Raw genomic sequence first — 18,998 nt, 5'->3', positions numbered from 1 at the left:
TGCACCCTGGTGGCCACAACTCTCTGGGACTGGGCAGGCGGCCTGCAGGCCTGCAGCAAGATAATCTAGCAGACTAGATAGTTGCCTGTCTCTGCCTCTTCCTTACCCCCTCCCCCAGACTCATTAGGGATAAGGATAAGTGCTAATTTCCATTCAGCAAGAAATAAAATGTGAGAAGAGGTAGTATAGCGGGAAAACCGTGCAGCTATAAAGGAGTGAAGAAAGATAGCTCAGAATACGGTTGTCAGTACTTATAAGGAGTGCCAAGAGCCACCAGATGTAATATTCCACAGAGGACCAATCCAGTCCTATTTACAAAATTGTGCAGCATTTGCAGAGGGCCCATACAATCATCCTGAACACTTAATTTATGGGCAAGGTTTTGTTATGGATCCCAGGTTGGCCTTGAAGTCACAAAGCATCCAAGACGGGGCCCCATTTGCATCAGTCACCCTGCCCAACCTCTGCAGTGCTGTGATCACAGGCATATTTGTTCCTGTGCCTGGGACTCCTGCAAACTTAAACCACCTCTAGATTACCTCTAATACCAAACTCAGGGCATATGCTATTAAAGCAGCAATTCTTAGATGTAACCTTTTGTCTTTTTTTAAAAAGTATTTTCTATCTGAATTTGGTTATCTTCCAAGACTTGGGACTCAGAGATATGAGGGCTAAGAGTACTTTAAAAGAACACTTCACAAAATCCAACTTGCCAAGACAAATCCTTTCCCTCCAAGGAATGAATATACACCAAAGGGTGAAGTCTTCAGTGAGGCAAAACACTTGCATTGCATATGTAAAGCCCCAGGTTTGATCCCTCTTACTGAGGATAGAGACTATCGACAGAGTTAGTGTCAGACAAAGATCAAACAGAGACAGATAGACACAGAGAGACACAGAACAATCACTCTGCACTGTTCTGCACATTTGTGTGGCCTTTAACAGAAAGATGATCACATTACTGCCTCGTCTGCTTTGAAGTTCATTCCCCCCCCCCTTTTTGCTTGAATTATTTATTTTTATCTTTTGAGATAAGGGCTAACTCTGCATATTAGGCTGGCCTTCCAAGAGCTCTTGGGATTCCCTTCCAGCCTGGAAAGTAGGCTTCACTGTGACTTACAGGGGAAAGAAATAATTATTCTCATATGTTCTTCCAAATGGAATCATGTCTGTTTTCATTACAATTTTTTTTTAAAAATGAAATTCAATCACTTATGAGAAGATAAAAAAGTAACTTACAATAACTTGTCTGAAGGATTCTTGGTCACTGATTGTCTTGTCCTCTGTACAACCAGATTGATTCAAGTAATGGTAGTTCTCTGGCAAAGATAAATAAAATTCTTCTACAGAAAGACAAAGAAAGATGGAACAGCATTACTTAGTTGGCTCTGGCTGACAGAAGGCAGAAGTAATCACTGTACTTTACATAGTTACATACTTGAGTACGCAGGAGACTGTGTTGTGGTTTTAGTAACTAAAGTGATTCTATATTGCAAATGACCACACACTAAGATGTTGATAAAGCTGCCTTTTTACAATCCAGGCAAAATAAAAACAACTCAAAGTAAATAGGATCAGAAAATAATTAATGAGGGTCTTGCTTTATTATTTTCTTTTAGAAGTCAAACATTTCGGGTTAGAAATGTTTAAGTGTAAAAGGACTTGCTTAAGACACAAACTCTAGGTTCACTTTCTAGTAGGAGAAAGAACGGAAAAAAAAAGAATGAAAGAAAGGAAGGAAGAAAGAGAGAGAGGCAGGGAGAGAGGAGGGAAAGAAGGAGGGAGAGAAGCAGGAAGGAAGGAAGGTCAAACTTTTAGGAATTTTACTCAGGTATGTTTCAAAAGTACAGCCATAGGATAGGGAGACAGCTCAATCAAACAGCCCATATTCAATGCCCAGAACAGACATAAAAAGCCATGGGAGATAGTGAGCTTGTAATCCCAGGGCTTACTGGTCAATCACTACAGACTCAACAGCAAGCTCTAGGCTCAGTGGTCCTGCCTCAAAAGGTAAGGTGGAGAGTATCTGGAACACACCTGACATCAACTTCTGGCCTCTACGTCCAACTCACTGGTTTATACATGTGTGCATACACACACACACACACACACACACACACACACACACACAAATAAAGTTGATTACATCACATTATACATTTCTCACAAATCTCCATCAAATTAAAAATGTACTAGATTACAAACAGTTTGAGGTCTCACTGCGGCTAACTTTCTCCCTTTGTTGTTTTGACCCTTGGATCACTTCGGCATCTTTCATATTCTCACATTTCATTGCAATGGTAGAAGTCAAGGGAGTCCTTCGGGTCCCTTGCCATTCCCGATGTGTTTGAAATGGCACACAAGCTATCTTCATCACTTACCTCTCTCTCCCTGTCCCAGCCCTGCCAGCAGTGCATAGAATATGTGATAATTCCTCTCCCCAGGATTTTGCCTTACTACTCGGTTCTGTAGAGAGAAGCCAAATTTCTATTAAAAAAATGTTTTCACCCCTTAATACAAAGCAACCTCTAAATATTGTTGCTATAGGGAAACTGTAACTTGAATCACAGTTACTTACTTTTTCTAATAAATCTTCATGTGAAAAGTAAGGCAAGTCAAGGAAGAAAACAGACACGGCAGGAGGTTAGTCTTGATTGGCTTATGGGGCTCCGGTATCTGCTGACATTGCTGTCACTTGTGGCAAATGACGTCAAACAAAGCAAAGCCCACTCCACCTCAGCTCAGCTCCAATGACATGGTGCCTGAGTAGGTGCCAAATGAAGGGACTGGCTTCAAGCAAACAGCTAGTGCTTGATGGCTGCTGCAGGATAGACATACATAGACTCCCTGGTCTATGGCATGAGGGTGGTAGAACCCATACATGAGGTGGGGTCCAATGGGAGGTGGCTAGGTCCAGGTTACTAAAGTTATGCCAATGCTGATTGCATGGGCATGTCAATTTCTTGAGAACAGTCAAGAATGGAGTCCAGCCATCCTGGTTCTCATTTCCTCTTACTTACTGTCATGTCATCTCTTGTACACGCTCCCTCCAAGACACCATCCATCATGCTACAATGGAGCTAGAGGGCTTATCAGAGTCTGGATAAATGCCTGACCAGACTTTCAGCACCCCAAAACAGTGATCAAAGATAAAGCTATCAAAAAGGAGAAAAATTAAAGGCAAAAAAGTTCTTTTCTCTATAAGTATCCATTCAGGCATTCCATCCCAGCAACAGACTAATAAATGATGAATGCATAATGAGATATTTCCAAAGGGAAAATGGTCACTTATCTTTATCATAGTAACTTTGAGAATAGTTACTTAACAGGACAAATGCACTATTACTAAAGCAAATACTAATGAACTGGAGTTAACAAGCACTTCATGTTCTTGTGGAGCCCTTACGACAAGCAAGCCAAATGTCCACTGATAGGGCCAAGTACACAGACAAACGTGAAACGAAACAGGATACAATCTACAATCCTTCCACCCTGGATATTTCCCTTCTGGCAGATGTTCAGTTGAATGAACTTCCCAAAGCGACTGGAATTGTTGTTGTATACTGTCTTCGCGTTGCCAAATGCTTCCATGATGGGGCTGTGAACAGAGTGAGGACAGCAGAACATTAGCCAGGGTGAATGCTAACACACACAAACCCGAGAACTTTGTGCCACCAGGCTCTGTTTATTTAAAGAGGAGCCTGCTTTTTTAAACACTGGCTAAGATGGACTTCTCTTGAACATCCCCTTTAAGGAGAATAAGGAAGATAGTTGCACTGAGAGGATGCCACACAGCTAAGGGGACCACAAGGCTCAGCTCTGTGCAGATGAACTTGGTTGATACACATAGCCCGGGAGCTGCACAGAAGAGCCCATGCACACATCTAAGGAGCTGGACACTTCACAGGTTTGCTGCATGGCCTGGAGGTAATTTATTTAACATCCTGGATGAGCTTCAACTGTAAAATGGAGTCAGGATAGACCGCGTGTGTAACAGAAAGTTCTGTGGAGGACCAGATAATGCCTTAGGCTTTGCAGAGCATGTGGTCCCAGCTGACACCACTCAATGCTGCCACTGTTGCTTAAAAGCAGCCAGAAACAACACAAGTGAGCATGGCAGGGTCCCAAGAAAATTATTTACAAAGAGGGCTGCAGGAAGCAGACGAAGTCTGAAAATGGATGGTGATGACCGTTGCTACTGAGCTGTATGCAGGAAAATGGTTAAAAATGAAAGGGCTATGTATTTAACTGCAATTAAAAAGGAATGTGCAAGACACACACATACATACATACACACACACACACAGAAAGAGAGAGAGAGAGAGAGAGAGAGAGAGAAAGAGAGAGAGAGAGGAGAGAGAGCTCATGCATGGTGCCCTAGATCTTGAACATGCTAAGCAAGCATTCTACCACTGAGCTGTAACACCAATTTTAAAAAAAGGCTGCAGGAAACTGTTAGGCTGTAGCTTGCTGACCCTGGGACAGCTCTCTGCATTTGGGGTCTGTAATGTCTCTATTAGTTCTACCACCTTGCAAGGCACAAATCAGATACAAAGTCAGTTGTCTGTAGACGATACCCAGTCGTGAATCCTCTGACAGAGTTCCAAGGACCACACAGGTGGGTCTGCTCATCTGTCTTGGGTGAACCTTCGAAAATGGACTGTGTCCACATGGACAACATCTTCCTCAGTGTGAATGATAAACCCACTATACTTGGCAACAGGGTTAGTATGCATTGGAGTCCTTGGCAACCAGGCAGCTGGAGTTAGGCTGCTTCTCAAAACTTAGTGGTATTGCCCTGAACGGCCCAACAGGGAAGGTAGGTCCAGGAGCTGCTTCTGCCAAAGCAGATGCTGCTGAAGGTTCCAGAAAGTGCTGGGCACATGTTAAGACTGCTTCTTTTTAGGGAGATGTTGGCCAAGGGGCTTGGGAGGTGAGACAAAGGCTCACTGTGTCACCCTGGCTAGCCTGGAACTCTCTCTGTAAGCCCATCTGGCCTTGAACTCACAGAGATCTGCCTTCATCTGCCTGCCTGCATCTGCAATGAAAGGCTTGCAGCTGAGCTCTCTTGAGGAATCCGAACTGGTAAGCCACGAAGAAAAACAGATCAACGAATTTTAGCTATTCCATTTCAGAAGAAAAGCAAACCCCATTGCTTGGAAGAAAGAAGACCATACCTGCTTTGGAGGATGGCTTGCTCAACACAGGACGTCTTCTCCTGCAAGGACAGCTCCAAAGAATGCTGGCTGATGGTGGACAGGAACTTGAGGATCAGTTTGGTGCTTTCTGTTTTCCCAGCCCCACTTTCACCGCTGAAAGACAACACACACGTTTTTCCTTTCAAAACAAAGACAATTGTCCTTCAAACAACTAACTTCGTCAGAGGCACTGCATTCCTTAATACACACAAAATTCCTGTTGCTGGGCCAGGAAGAAGGCTCACTGGCTAAGGGTGCTCGCCACCAAGCCTGACAACCTGGCTTCACTCTCTACAAAACACGAAGAGGTGACAGACTCCTACACATCTGTCTGTTATAGCACATGCATGACTTCTCCTGACACTCAAATAATAAATGCAATTTTTAACTTTTTTAGGGTTTCTCTATGTAGCTTTGTAGACCACCTGGCCTCAAACTCACATAGATCAGCTTGCCTCTGCCTCCTGAGTGCTGGGACTAAAGGAGTGTGCCATCACTGCCCAGCTAATAAATGCAAATTTAAAACTGCCTGTTGCTAAGGTGAACTAGAGTTGGAGGGAAGCAGGCGTTCTTTATCCTGAAGGCCCATGCAGTTCAGACCTCCCCTATACTCCTCCTTATGATAGGTTTGGGAGATAGATGGTGTCTCTCAAATAAGGGAAGCTTGGCATGTGAAGAGTCTTTATTTTGTCTTGTTCCCAAGCACATCCCCAGTGCTCCAACAGCACCTGCTCAGGTGGCTCCCGGTGGATGGGTGTTAAATGAATGGGCACAGTAGCAGAATTTTTGTGGGCTTAAAAATGAAAACACAGTTTCAGAAAAGGACGAAACCCACACCATGTGACTATCCTCCCGTCAGTAGGTAAAGTGCAAAAAGCCCTGGGTTTGAATCCCAGCACCATAGAAAATGGTTGTGCATACCTGCAATCCTAGCACTCAGGAAGTGGAGGCAGGAGGTTCAGAAGTTCAAAGTCATCCTTGCCAAGGTTGATGGCTACATGAGAGAGACCCTGACTAAAAGCGAGCAAAGAAAAGCTAAGAGAAACTAACAGGAAAGTTCTGTGAATAAAATAGACCAGGTTCCTTAAACCCAAGTTTTCTCATCTGATACAGAGCTCATCATCTGATACAGAGTGTGTGTGTGTGTGTGTGTGTGTGTGTAGGGGCAGGAAGACCCAGCCTGGGGGTTCCATAAGTAACAAAGAGGCTCAAGAATGATCTGGGTACCAACGAGCTTACCAGCATGATGACCTGGATGATGCCAACACAGTTTCTACATCTGTCAAAACTCACCAAGCTGTGTACTTAATGATTAGCATACTTGACTCAAAAAGAACAAACTTTCAGAACAGAGAGTGGCTTGCAGACCCCAGCCTTGGGTAAGAGCAGCTGAGGAAGGTAGTAGGAGGGGCAGACTTTGGAGAGGAAATGATGAGTGGTCAGAACCCAACCCTGGAGGTACCCATGAGAAATGGGGGCATGATACTTGAGGCCTTGGAGAAGTTGCCAGGGAGGAATTGGGGGAACCAAGGAAACTCTAAAGGGAAAAAAAAAAAAAAAAAAAAAAAAGGTGCAGGAGGAAAGATAGAAGTCATGGTAGGGTCAGAGAAGGAGAAACCTAGGTGGACCGTGCTTCAAAAAAGAGCAAGACAGCTTGAAGGGGAACTGGGGTGACTCAATTAAGCCACAGAACCAAACTTGTACCCCCACCCCAACCTGCAACACACTAGAGCTTCTTGAGTGATTATGCCAAGTTATGGTAAAGGAGAAGGCAAAGAACCGGGGCAGTGAGGCTCAAAGATGCTGAAAGCAATGTGCTCTGAAAAGCAAGGGAGAAGCCACCTGCAGGAGGGGGCATAGGTGTGCATACTCTCCAGGCACAGGGATGCCGGTCTGTTAGCAGGACACACTGGCGCTGGCTGGCAGTATGCTAGATCCACGCGTGTGTCAACACCCTTACATCCTATCTTCCTGCCCTCCCATCTGCTCGCATGCTGAGTTTGCTTTCACTGCAAGTGCAGAACTGGGCTGGGGTGCTCAGACACTGGTGAGCTGACCACAGAAGCAAAAATGGCAGCTCTTTGGCCCCTTTGGATCTGCTGACCAAGCATGCCCTTCCTATGACTCAAATCCAAAACTACACAATTTTCTCAAAGTATTAATCAGGTCAAACCTAGTTTCTATCATTTCCTAGTTGGCAGCCAAGAAGTGTCTGAAGGATTAAGTCCAACGGTTTCAGCAAGTTAAACAGCCCTGACATCATGTCTGCAGCAGGCAGTTCCACTCTGTTGGAACAGAGACCAAAGTTCAAATCTCTGTAGTCATTCATACCAGCCTCAGTTCCTCCACAGAGAAGGTTCTCTGAGCTTCTCTGGGACCTATAAAGGGGGCACGCTTTCTTCATGGATTTCACTCCCCTGGCTCTCCTCACCTAGGCCCTTCATCTGCTTTTTAATGTGAGTTACATCCCATGCCCGGTGCCATGTGCTCCCTTTCCAACCCAACACACAAATTTGGCTCAGCACTTAGCAAGACAGGTTTCAAAAAACAAAGAAGGTATGTTCATTAAAAAGCAAAATCAAAGCAGGGTTTAAAGAGATTGGAGAGACAGACAGCACAGTAGGTAAGAGCACTTAGTGTTCTTGCAGAGGACCTTAGTTAGGTTCCCAACACTCACATCTGACAGCTCACACCAGCCTGTAACTCCAAATACAGGGAGCCTTATGTACTAGCACGCTAACTCATGCAGGTACAACACATACACATACATTTGTTGAAATTCAACAGTTAAGAACACTGACAGCTCTTCCCAAGGTCCTGAGTTCAACTCCCAGCAACTACATGGTGGCTCACAACCAACTGTAATGAGATCTGGTGCCCTCTCCTGGGCTGCAGGTATACATGCAGGCAGAACGCTGTGTACATAATAAATATATACATAAATAGTTTTTGAAAATGTAGTTCAAGAGCAGAACAAGTTTGAAATGGAGACCAATGAGGTACAGACTGGAAGCCTAGTTGCCTGGCATTGCCACAGCCAGCTGAGGATGCCAGCCATAAGACCCCATCTAGTTCCAAACAGGTTTTTTTCCCCTGTATTTACGAGATAATGTGGAGGGCTAGGAATAGAATATTCTCATTTTAATGCCAATAACACCAGAATGTTGAAGGCAAGAAAGAGAAACTGTGTCCACCAGGGGGCAGAGCAGGACTGAGGAAACTAAACAGATACTGAGTCCAGCAATGTTGGGAGGGGGAGGGGGAGGAGGAGGAGAAAGAGGTGACTCCTGCCTGCGCTCCCTCCCGAGGGGTGGGATTAAAGGCGTGCATAGCGGGAACTTTCTGTGTGGTGTTCCTCCCCCAGCCTGTAGATAAAAACACCACCGTCTGTGCTTCACCTGCATGGCTACTGCACTGATTTCCAGCCCCCACCCCCAAACTGCTTTGGTCTAGCAAGTGTTATTATCGGTCATGTTCTCATGAGCCACCATCCCCCAAAGTAGCAAACCAAGCACTTACCAGGAGCAAGTATCTCAGCACCCAACTGTGAAGCACAATTAGGTATTATGGTATGTTCTGCTTCCTGCTAATCTTATAACAAACAGTATTCTCATATGCTAAAATAATGTAACTGTTACATTAATGAGCACCCTGCCAGTTCTGCCCAAGTTACTTCTCTAGCCTTGCATACTAGCAGTGCTATGGTGACCAAGAAAACAGAGTCCATCTCTCCACGTGCTTTGGGGGAGGGGAAACAGGTTCAGTCATTCATGTATATGCAACTTCCACTTGTTCAAAAAGCAGGGAAACTCAACAAGTATAATGGGCAGATCCTACAGTATGAAAGTTGTGTGGCACCTGCAATGGTCATTAGAGAGTGCCCACGTCAAAGCCTGCAGAAGGGTTCCATGCCTTCAAGCCTGGCACAGTGAACAATACACCATAATCCCATGAAGACACGGTAGCCATTATTTGACAATATGATCACAGCTCAAATGACTTCAGGTACACTGTCATTCCCTTGCCTGGGGTGTGTGGGAGGGCCTCTACCGGCAGCCTTACCCCCACAGGAATGATTCCTCTGATCGGGGAGAGGTGAGGGGCTGGCGCATGTTCTGCTCAGCCTCTGATCCAATCTTCACCGTCTGGGAATTGGTCTCCCATGGTGACAAAGTCCACCCATTACCTGGCTGCATCCATGACCAGGTGGTCTGTCTGTATAACACAGGGTCATGGTTTTGGCAAACTTGATTGGTTTGTAGTCTAAAACTGACATATGGCTCTCCATCTGCCTCCTGTTTCTTACTTTCGTGGAACCAGAAATCCCGGGGTTGTCTATCTACTGCCCTCCCACAAACCCATGCTGTCCTTTCCACTTCCTTTCCCTTTGAAGGAATATAATTGTTTTGTCACAAGTTGGGTCTAGGAAGCCATGTAGAACAGCTGTCAAAATCATTCGCAACCGCAGTTCCATGGACTGTCACTCCTCGGTAACAGCCATGTCCTAGGAATGGATGCCTGGAGGGATAAATGAATGGAGTGCTTTGATACTCCATGGAAACGTCAGCACATTCATCACATCTGCGCTGGACGTCATTCAGGCCATGCTTATCATCCCTGGAACAGGCTCCCAATACAGACAACAAGTTCCGATAGGCTGCCACTGGGATGTATTGCAGGGGGCCAATTTGTATTCATTAATGATAAAATTTAAGAGAATTATAAAATTGTATTCCAGTTCCTTTTAAAATGTGGTTCTTAGTGGGAAAGGTTTCTATGGTGTGTGTGTGTGTGGGGGGGGGTGAGCCTGTTTTTTTATTTTCTCAGTAAGTAAGAATTGGGTATGTTGATTGACACACATAAGTAATGCCAGCACTCCAGAGGACGAGGCAGAAGGATGCTGTGGGTTCCTGTCTCACAGATAACCGAAGACATAAATTTATACCAACAAACATATAAATGAATTAGACTTGCTCACACAGGTGTGCCGTATCTAACACAAAATTATTTTAAATAAACATGTCCTTGTACCATTCTCTCAGCATATGCATAGGAGCTCTCTTTCTCCATCTAATTCATAGCTAACTTTAGGGCAGTGGTTCTCAACCTTCCTAATGCTGCGACGTCTAACAGAGTTCCTTGTGTTTTAGTGACCCCAACCATAAAATTAGTTTTGTTGTTACTTCATAACTGTGATGTTGCTACTATTATGAATGTAATGTGAATATCTGTGTTTTCTAACCCCTGGGAAAGGGTTAGTCATCCCAAAAGGTGATTTTCATTGAGAACTACTGGTTTGGAAGCATCCTATCATAAACAAAACAAACAAACAAACAAACAAAAAAAACCCTTAAGATCAGGGCATTGTTATCTAGGGTGATTTCTATCATAGTAGAGAAAAAAGTCTTGTTCAAATTTTCAAGCATCATAACCAGCAATCTAAAATATGTAAAATATTTCAAATATGAACAAGCCATCTATCTTTAAATGAAAAAAAACTGACAACACTGCATCCACGAAAATTCAAGAAAATTGGAAGGAAAAGAAAATGGGAATGAATAAATGATAGAACGAATGCATACGTTGGGCAAAACGCCAAGCCACACGGTCCATTCTGGAGCCCTGTGTGCATTTTCTGAGCGCCCTCAGCAGGAGCCAGGTGGCTGCAGAGATTCTAGTCCCCCAGTGTCTCTGGCAGGTTTGTGCTGGGCTGGTGACAATCAGCCTGCCCTTTGCAGCTCTCCGCTGCTGACTCACCTGATGAGGACGCATTGGTTGTCATGGCGCTTCCACAGGCAGCGATAGCACTCGTTGGCAATGGCGAAGATGTGCGGAGGGAGCTCGCCCAGATGGCACCTGCTGTACTGCTCCATGATGGCGCGCTCGTACAGGCCGGCAATGGGCTGATAGGGGTTCACTGAGGCGATGATGGAGCCGATGTAGGTCTGCAAGCAGATGGGGGAGGAGCAGACAGCGTTACCTGGGCAGTGAGCCAGGCTCTGACTCGCACCTCGCCTGCTCTGCACTCTGCACAGGGACCTGGACCTACCTACCCAGCCAAAGGATCGTCTCGCAGGGTCTCAGCGCCCACTGTTCACGCCGTCCCTACATCCTAATCTTGTCACTGTGCAGATGCACCGAGCCGGTTCAGAGCCAGCTTTCAGGGAAAGGTTAACAGCGAATGAGGATGAGCGATGAGCCCAGTCCAAATCCCTGTTCCCAGGTGACCTCCCCAATCCCAATCCTTTCCTGGCACAAAGCCCGGTTAGTTCCGGTTCCCTTCCTCCACTGGTGGCTGCAATGAAACAGCAGGTGACAAAGGCAGAAAATAGAATAGAAAAAAAAAAAAAAAAAAAAAAAAAAAAAAAAGGGCAGGGGATGGAGGGGAGGGGGCACGGGTACTATTGAATAAGTAGTTTGGGTGTGGGGAAACTTGTGGAGATCAACTGCTATAACCCCACAGCGCACAGCACTGGGGGTTGTCGGCTAAAACAGTTAAAAATCTCCCCAATGGCAAACACCACGTTAGGATCCATCAGTTACTCCCCCCACCCCCCAGAAACAGTCTCTCTTTATGTAGTCCTGCCTGTCCTGGAACTCACTCAGTAGACCAGGCTGGCCTCAAACTCAAGAGATCTGCATGTCTTTGCCTCCTGAGTGGTGGAATTAAAAGGATGTGCCACCATGCCTGCTATGCAGCCACAGGTTTCCAAGGATGACAGACATTTTGACAAATGCTACAATACCTCATGAAGTGCCATCTAACTTGTCAGGAGCATCCGTGCCTGGAAGCATCACCTTTCTGGGCCAATATCTGGGCAGAAATTACTCAGCAACCCCCACCGCCAGCCCCCCAGAGCAGCATAGCACAAACCCCTCAACACAGCTTATAGCCATGGGTCCCCTCACAGGGACCTCCACTCACTGGTACTTCTAAATCTAGGTACCCCAGATTCACACACAAACACACAAGGAAGCAGCATCCTGCCCCCTAGGGAGCACACCTGCTGCAGCTTTACAGGGACCAGTGTGTCCTTCTCCATTTCCCATGTGTTGAAGCCGTGGCCCACAATGCCTAAAAATAACTCTGCACTTGTAGACTGGGCCCCTAAAGAGTGACTAATCTAAACTCAGGTTCCTAGTGGTATCGGAATCCCATTCTGCCTGGTGTCTTCCTAAGAAATGGGCAGCTGGGCACATTCAGAGAGCCCAGGGATGCAGGCTGGTAGAAAAACACAGGAAGAACCAATCGGTCCTACTGACCACTTTGTTCTAGACCCCTGGGCTTTGACACTGTGAAGTACGTGTTGTGGGATTTTGTCATGGCAGCCCAAGCATGCCATAAACAGACCTAACCCCTTAAGTATTCACGGCATGACCGTAGGAAATATGCAGCCCCCCTCCACCACTAAGGTGAGGAAACTGAACCATGAGGAGACGTTTTTGACAACAGCAACAGAGTCAGTATGTGGTAGAGGTAAGATCTGAATCCAGGCAACATAATGCTAGGACCTTCTGTTACAACATATGATAAAGCACAGCAATACTACAGCAGTGGGGGCAGCAAAGGTAGACAGAAAGTCCAAACATCCTAAGAACATCTGTATCCCATTATAATAATTTGTAGTGGTTTACATTCACGGCAACTGCCAAGAACACCAGGCAGGGTAATGTGTGTTCAGTGCAACTTTTCAAATGTAAGAAAGTCTAGAAGGGGGAAATAATTTGAACAACAAAGGATGTAAAAACATAAATGGCATTACCATAGTAATTGCAGTCTTAGCTTTAGAACCAGAAACAATGGAAAGCAGACACTCAAACATTTGCACGCCCATGTTGGCAGCAGCATTATTCATAGAGTCAGTGGGTATAAAACCCAAATGCCCACCTTCAGAGCAACAAGTGGGCACAGACACACAACAGAATAAATAGTGTGTAGGCACAAAAAAGGGATGCAGTGCTTACAAGTGCTGTATCAGTGTAGAGGATCTGAAGGTATACCAACTCAGTGTAGAGGATCTGAAGGTATACCAACTTAGAAGAAACACCAGACACTTCCAGAATAGGCAAAAACAAAGCCAGAGGAAGACCGCTGTTGAAAAGCATCCAGGTGAGGTGGCCGAATTCCCTGTGGGTGGCAATGGCTAATCAGTACCAAGTTTCTTTCTGGGGTGGCAAAGATATTTGGGGACTAGACTGAAATGTGGGTTGTTAAACGCCATGGACACATTAGAGCTCTATGGTTTGTAGACTTACCATGATATATTTCATGTTAAAAACAGTTTGCCTCCAGTAAACAATTTATGGCTATTTTGTCAGTAAGTGTGCAAGTCTTTGGGAATAAGGACGCCCTAGGAAGTCCACTTCTCTCTGTCACATCTCTGTAGGGAAAACTGAGCCAGGAAGGACAACAGAAGCCACTCTTCCCCCCTAAGGAAGGAGGGAGGAAGTTCTGGTCCCTTCTCTTTTGTTAGCTCTCTGCGGGGAGACACGTGAGGCTCTGAGTGCTTGGTCTTTACCTCCATTTTGTCAGTCTGTCCCCTTTCCAGCCTTTCAGTGTTGTTTCTAATTCTGTAAACATCAATCAAAACCATTCATTTTTTTCACTGTGCATATGTTTTCACTCACATCAACAGAGGTCAATGGTCAGTGCCATCGTTCTCTAGAAAGCCAAATAAGCCAACAGGTGAGCAACTACATGCCATCAATACATCGGCTTAGATGGGTACATGAGCTGGGCCTGGGACAGGTAGAATATGCACAGATACTACATTAAGTAGATTACCACATTTGATTCACTTAATCTGGTGTAAGGTTGTATACCTATCATCAATGAGGCTACTTTTAAAAATGACACAGCATATCTTGGCTATTCTGCATGTCTATTCATAACATTTGTATGGTGTTATAAAGTTCTGAGCTGTTTAATCGCCTTCCCTTTCTCTCTCCCTCCCTCCCATACCAGAAGTTGATGCCAGGTATCTTCCTCAAGTGCTCCCTACCTTATATTTCTTTTACTTTTAAAAAGTGTGTGTGTGTGCACGCACATGTGCACACACACACACACACACACCGCATGTATGGGGTTGCTTGTGAAGGCCAGGAGAGGGCTTTGGAGCTGCTGTTACAAGCACTGGTGAGGCACTTGATGTGGTCCTGGGAGCTGGTCCCTTGGACATACAGCAAGTGCATGCCTCTCCGTCCCTCTGTCTTGAGCTCACTGACTGAGCTAGGCTGGCCAGCAGTGAGGTCCAGGAATTTGCCTCCTTTTGTCCCAGGACTATGGTTAAGACAACTGCCCCTGCACCCAGCTTTTTGAGTTGGAGCTGGGGATCTGAACTTGAGACCTCTTCCTCACACAGCAGACACTTCCACCTTCCCATCCTCACCTTTGTTTCTAAAACTATCAGCCATTCTACATCCTCTTTTCTGTAAGCTTACTTAAAAACTAAGTGCTTATTTCTGCTACAGTCTCAAAGCCATGTTCCCCTTTTATGACTGGGGAATCTTTAAATCGCACAGCATCCTTTGGGATATGGCTCATTTTGACTGCATGGATGACACCTTTGTTCTATAGGCAAGGGACACAAGGGCCTTCATTAGCAATGGAAAGGACAGAACAGCCAAAGTGGTTTTGCCATTCATTTCTTTTTTTTTTTTTTTTTTTTTTTTTTTTTTTTGCAGTAATTCAGGCTGGACTTGGCTAATGAAATAGTTTTCAGTGATCAAACTGGTAACTGTGCTAATTCTGATTATACACAGCCTGAGAGTCCAGGTCCACATGCTGTCCCAACCCAACGACAGTGCTTCCTGGGATCAAAGGAAGCTGGGGACTTCTGGCAATAGCTGTTCTGTTTGAAGGCAGTTCACAGAGATCGAAAATTTATGGTGTCTCAGTGGCCTCACTTGCCAAACTTCATGAAGAGCACTATGATCCCTTTCCCCTCTCACGTGGCCACTACCACCCAGGGCTACCATTTACAGCTAGCCCATGTCCTGAAGGTCACTAACACTATTCTGGAAACATTTAAAGACTTCCTCATGAGGCCACCCCCCTTTTAGGATGCCAATCATCATCAAGGTTCTCTGTGCCATGACACAGGCAGAAGACAAAGTCATCCAAACTGGAGCAACTGGAAGGAAAAGACTAACAGCTAATGTGCACAGCAGCTCTACCGACTCTACACATCTCCTAAAGCCATCCTGACCTTTCCATCTGTGTCTGAGGACACAGGCAGGGTACACTGCTTAGTGAGTGGCCAGGAAGAAACAGGGTCTCTTATTCTTTCAGAGTATTGAGAATTTCAAATTCACATAAACATGGCTGAGAGGTATAACTCTTGCCCCCAAAGCCTTGATTTTCCACAATCTGGAAGGAAACTTCTGAAGACTACAACGTGTACCCTTGTGTCCTGAAACACAGGTTTGTAGCTGATTTAACCTATTCCTGAGTCCACAGATATGATGCCCCCAGCAGACAATGTGGATGGTACTGGCCAATCTATGCTGAAATCATCTCAGGCCCTTGAGGTCAGTCCTGCCAGCAGACCCCCATGATGACACTGGAGGACGCGCCATAGGTCCTGGCCTACGGAATGAAAGGCCACGTCAGAGGGATGACTGTGGGGACTGTAAGTGGTCTGCCAACAAAAGGGAGTTTTATTGCAGAGTCTAGTTAAGTTCTCCTCTCATTTTTCATTTTAGACAGAAGATAATAGGGGTTTTCAAAATGATTTGCATTTCAGTATGTTTAAAACTTCTCACCTTTTGTGGCTGGGGACCTAACTCAGACACAGAGCCTTGCTTAGCATGTATTTAAGTCCTGTGTTTGCTCTCCAGAGCCACAAACATAAACCACATTTGCACCTTTTAGGGTAAATTATGAATAAACGATGAGTGCCTTAGAGGCTGCCCACTAAAGATATGTGCTGGCCTTTCACACTCCATGCACTTTTATAGCTTTCTCCCAGCCCAGCACTTGAATTTTCCTGCCCTAATAAGGTTTGGGACACATCTCCCTGTTGGGTAATGACAGCAAGTAGAGCTGTACCTGATTGCTACAAACCAAGCGGCTGGAGAGGTAGGGCACTTACTTGACATGTTAAAGGATGGTTTGGTCCCCAGGACTGACAAAACAAATGTCTCCTTTACAGTGCCCTTTCAGAATGCACGGCGGATACAGCTCTTCCAACACGAATATGAGAGTCTTGGTATTGCCACTTAGCACTATCAATACGACGCTACCACTTTAATGGAGTCTGAGCACCCAAAAAATGTTTCCCTTGCCATGGCAATTGTTCTTTCTTTTTTAAGACACAAGCTCTCCTGTAGCTCAGGCTGGCCTTATCCTCCCAGCTCAGCTTCCCGAGTGCTAGGATAACAGGCGTGTGGCACCATGCCAACCTTCTTTGTTACAGAATCATAGATGACAAGTAAGCCTACATTTTCCCAAAACAACTTTAGCTGACATTTCATGATCCTAGGTGTGGTGGCTTGAAAGAGAATGCACCCCTACCCCACCATAGGCTCGCATATTTCTATTCTTAGTCCCTAGTTGTTGAACTGTTTAGATGGAGTAGGAGGTGTGCCCTTGTTGGAGTAGGCAAGTCCTTACTAGAGGGGGTGTGTTACTGGGCTTTGAGGTTTCAAGAGCCCACAGCAGGCCCAGTCTCAGTCTCTCTTAATCGTTCTCTCTCTCTCTCTCTCTCTCTCTCTCTCTCTCTCTCTCTCTCTCTCTCTCCCTCCCTCTCTCTCTACTCCATCCCTCTCCCACCTCTCTGCCTATTGCCTGCAGATTAGGATATTCGGGTACTTCCCCTAAGGCCTGCCTATACCACACTCCCTGCCATGAAGACAATGGACTAATCCCCTGAAGCTCTAAGCAAGCCCCAATTAGATGCTTTCTAGGGGTTGCCTTGGTTGTGGTTTCTCTTCATAGCAACAGAACACACCAGGCAAAGAGGGCTATGTGCATATCATCAGCCCTTAGTTGCTAAACAAAACCCTTCCATGTAGGCAGGCAGAGGCCACTGCTTTGACATCTTTTGGCTGACATTGGACAGAGCAGGCAGGAAGATGATGTGGCTACAATTCCTTGGTGGGTGAGTAGGGTAAGGATGGGGACAGGAATAACAGCCGTGGTGTCTACTGCCAACATACAGAGCTCAGCTCAGCCCTGTCCCTGTCCCATGCACTCTGTTTGACGTACAGCTAGAATCCATCCACGACACTGCCTGGCTCAGGGCCTCACCATACTTTGAGTAAATTTCCACAAACCCTCCCTCTGTAATTCCCTACATCTCTCCCTCTATTCCACCTGTGAAAGGGCCACACAACAGCCCAAATCCTACCCAACTACATAACATTTGGGTCAAGGATTGGGCTGTATGTACAAGAGAGGCTTCCTGGTGCTCTCACTTTCTGTGAGTGCACTCGCTGATGTCAGTGCAGTGACCAGACTGCCCGGATCATTTCTCAGACATCATCCCCACCATTCAGTGCTATGTGACTGCATTCTCAGTGCACAGAAAAGACCTTACTAGTAAACTTCAACGGTCTGTGCTGATGCAGGTGCCAAAGCACACTTCTGAACCTCATGATGCAAGGATATGTTGAAATAACCACCACAGTACTGGTTCACAATAGTCTGCCCAAATAATAGCAAGTTACAGTGCTTGAAACCTAGCCAAAATAATTATGGTCAAAGACACGGCCTACTCCAATTAAGGATACCGCCCTTTTGCAAAACTGATTTTGTCTCTAAAACACAGGCCCTTAGAGGGTCAGTAAATATTGAGAGAAATGCAACAGCAGCTAAGCACAGTGGCAGGTGGAGGGTGAAGGCGCTGGCATGTGGTGTCAAGTGGGGCGGAAGGCACAGCACTGTAAGAGATCCTAACAGCTGTACAGCAGCATTGGTTGCAAGCTTTGATCATTCTGCACTCCATAAAAAGGTATTATTATAGCTCCAAAAATGGCTGTGATGACGCTGCAGCTTAAGGCTGGACACATGCAAGTGTCAGCTTCTCCAAGTTGGATTCCAAATTCCACAACACTAAACAGCACTGTCATTTTTATGGCTGCTCAGAAATAGAAAAACACATCCCATTTTGGAGCATGTAAACTTTTCTTGCCAGAAAAACCCCATGTAGCTCACCCTGAAAAGCATACTTCCTTGCCCATTTTAATAATTTGCAGCAGGCACTGTACATGTTGCCTAAAAACGCCAAGAGAAACTCACTGTGTTTCTTCAATGCCAAATCTATCAATTCAGGGCTTGCAAAAACAGGACCTATATCTAACCCATCAAAATTTTAATTTGATTTCACAGTAAATGTGTATGTCGAAACACGATGTTGTGTATCTTAATAAAGTGTTTTTATTTTTTACTTGCGTGAATAACTTCTTGGCCTTTTGACTGAGATCAAATGAAGTCTGTTCTTGTCAGTTTAATATCAGATGCACCCTCTATCTAAGAATAATATATTAAATGTATTTTTAAAAGATTTGTTTATTATGTATACAGTATTCAGTCTGCATGTATCCCTGCAGGCCAGCAGAGGGCACCAGATCTCATTATAGATGGCTGTAAACCATCATGTGGTTGCTGAGAATTGAACTCAGGACCTATGGAAGACCAGCTAGTGTTCTTAACCACTGAGCCATCTTTCCAGTCCCTATTAAGTGTATTTTTAGAGGAGGGAAATGGACTAGCATGTTATGTTCACTCCACATGTTGGCTTGATCTTGTAGTATCTCTAGGAATGGTGTACCCTACCTTACAATAAAGTCAAGTATAAT

At 45.3% G+C, this 18,998-nt stretch overlaps 1 protein-coding gene and 1 pseudogene across 1 annotated transcript in view; one reads left to right on the top strand and one right to left on the bottom strand.

Annotated features, from left to right (window-relative positions):
• The window catches only part of Myo10 (myosin X), a 188,060-nt gene that overhangs the window by 77,040 nt on the left and 92,022 nt on the right, over nt 1-18,998 (bottom strand). Inside the window, exons 4-9 of the mRNA XM_051182585.1 lie at nt 10,956-11,143; nt 5,178-5,312; nt 3,474-3,598; nt 2,579-2,592; nt 2,382-2,466; nt 1,240-1,343 (exon numbers count right to left, since the gene is read on the bottom strand). Of these exons, the coding sequence (XP_051038542.1) occupies nt 1,240-1,343; nt 2,382-2,466; nt 2,579-2,592; nt 3,474-3,598; nt 5,178-5,312; nt 10,956-11,143 (651 nt within the window). The remainder of the gene's footprint in view (nt 1-1,239; nt 1,344-2,381; nt 2,467-2,578; nt 2,593-3,473; nt 3,599-5,177; nt 5,313-10,955; nt 11,144-18,998) is intronic.
• On the top strand, nt 18,596-18,769 carry LOC127220831 (uncharacterized; annotated as a pseudogene).

Source organism: Phodopus roborovskii, unplaced genomic scaffold, assembly GCF_943737965.1.
Source record: "Phodopus roborovskii unplaced genomic scaffold, PHOROB, whole genome shotgun sequence".
Taxonomy (NCBI): Eukaryota; Metazoa; Chordata; class Mammalia; order Rodentia; family Cricetidae; genus Phodopus; species Phodopus roborovskii.
The sequence above is the reverse complement of the archived record's forward strand: the minus strand, read 5'-3'. Positions and strand labels throughout refer to the sequence as shown.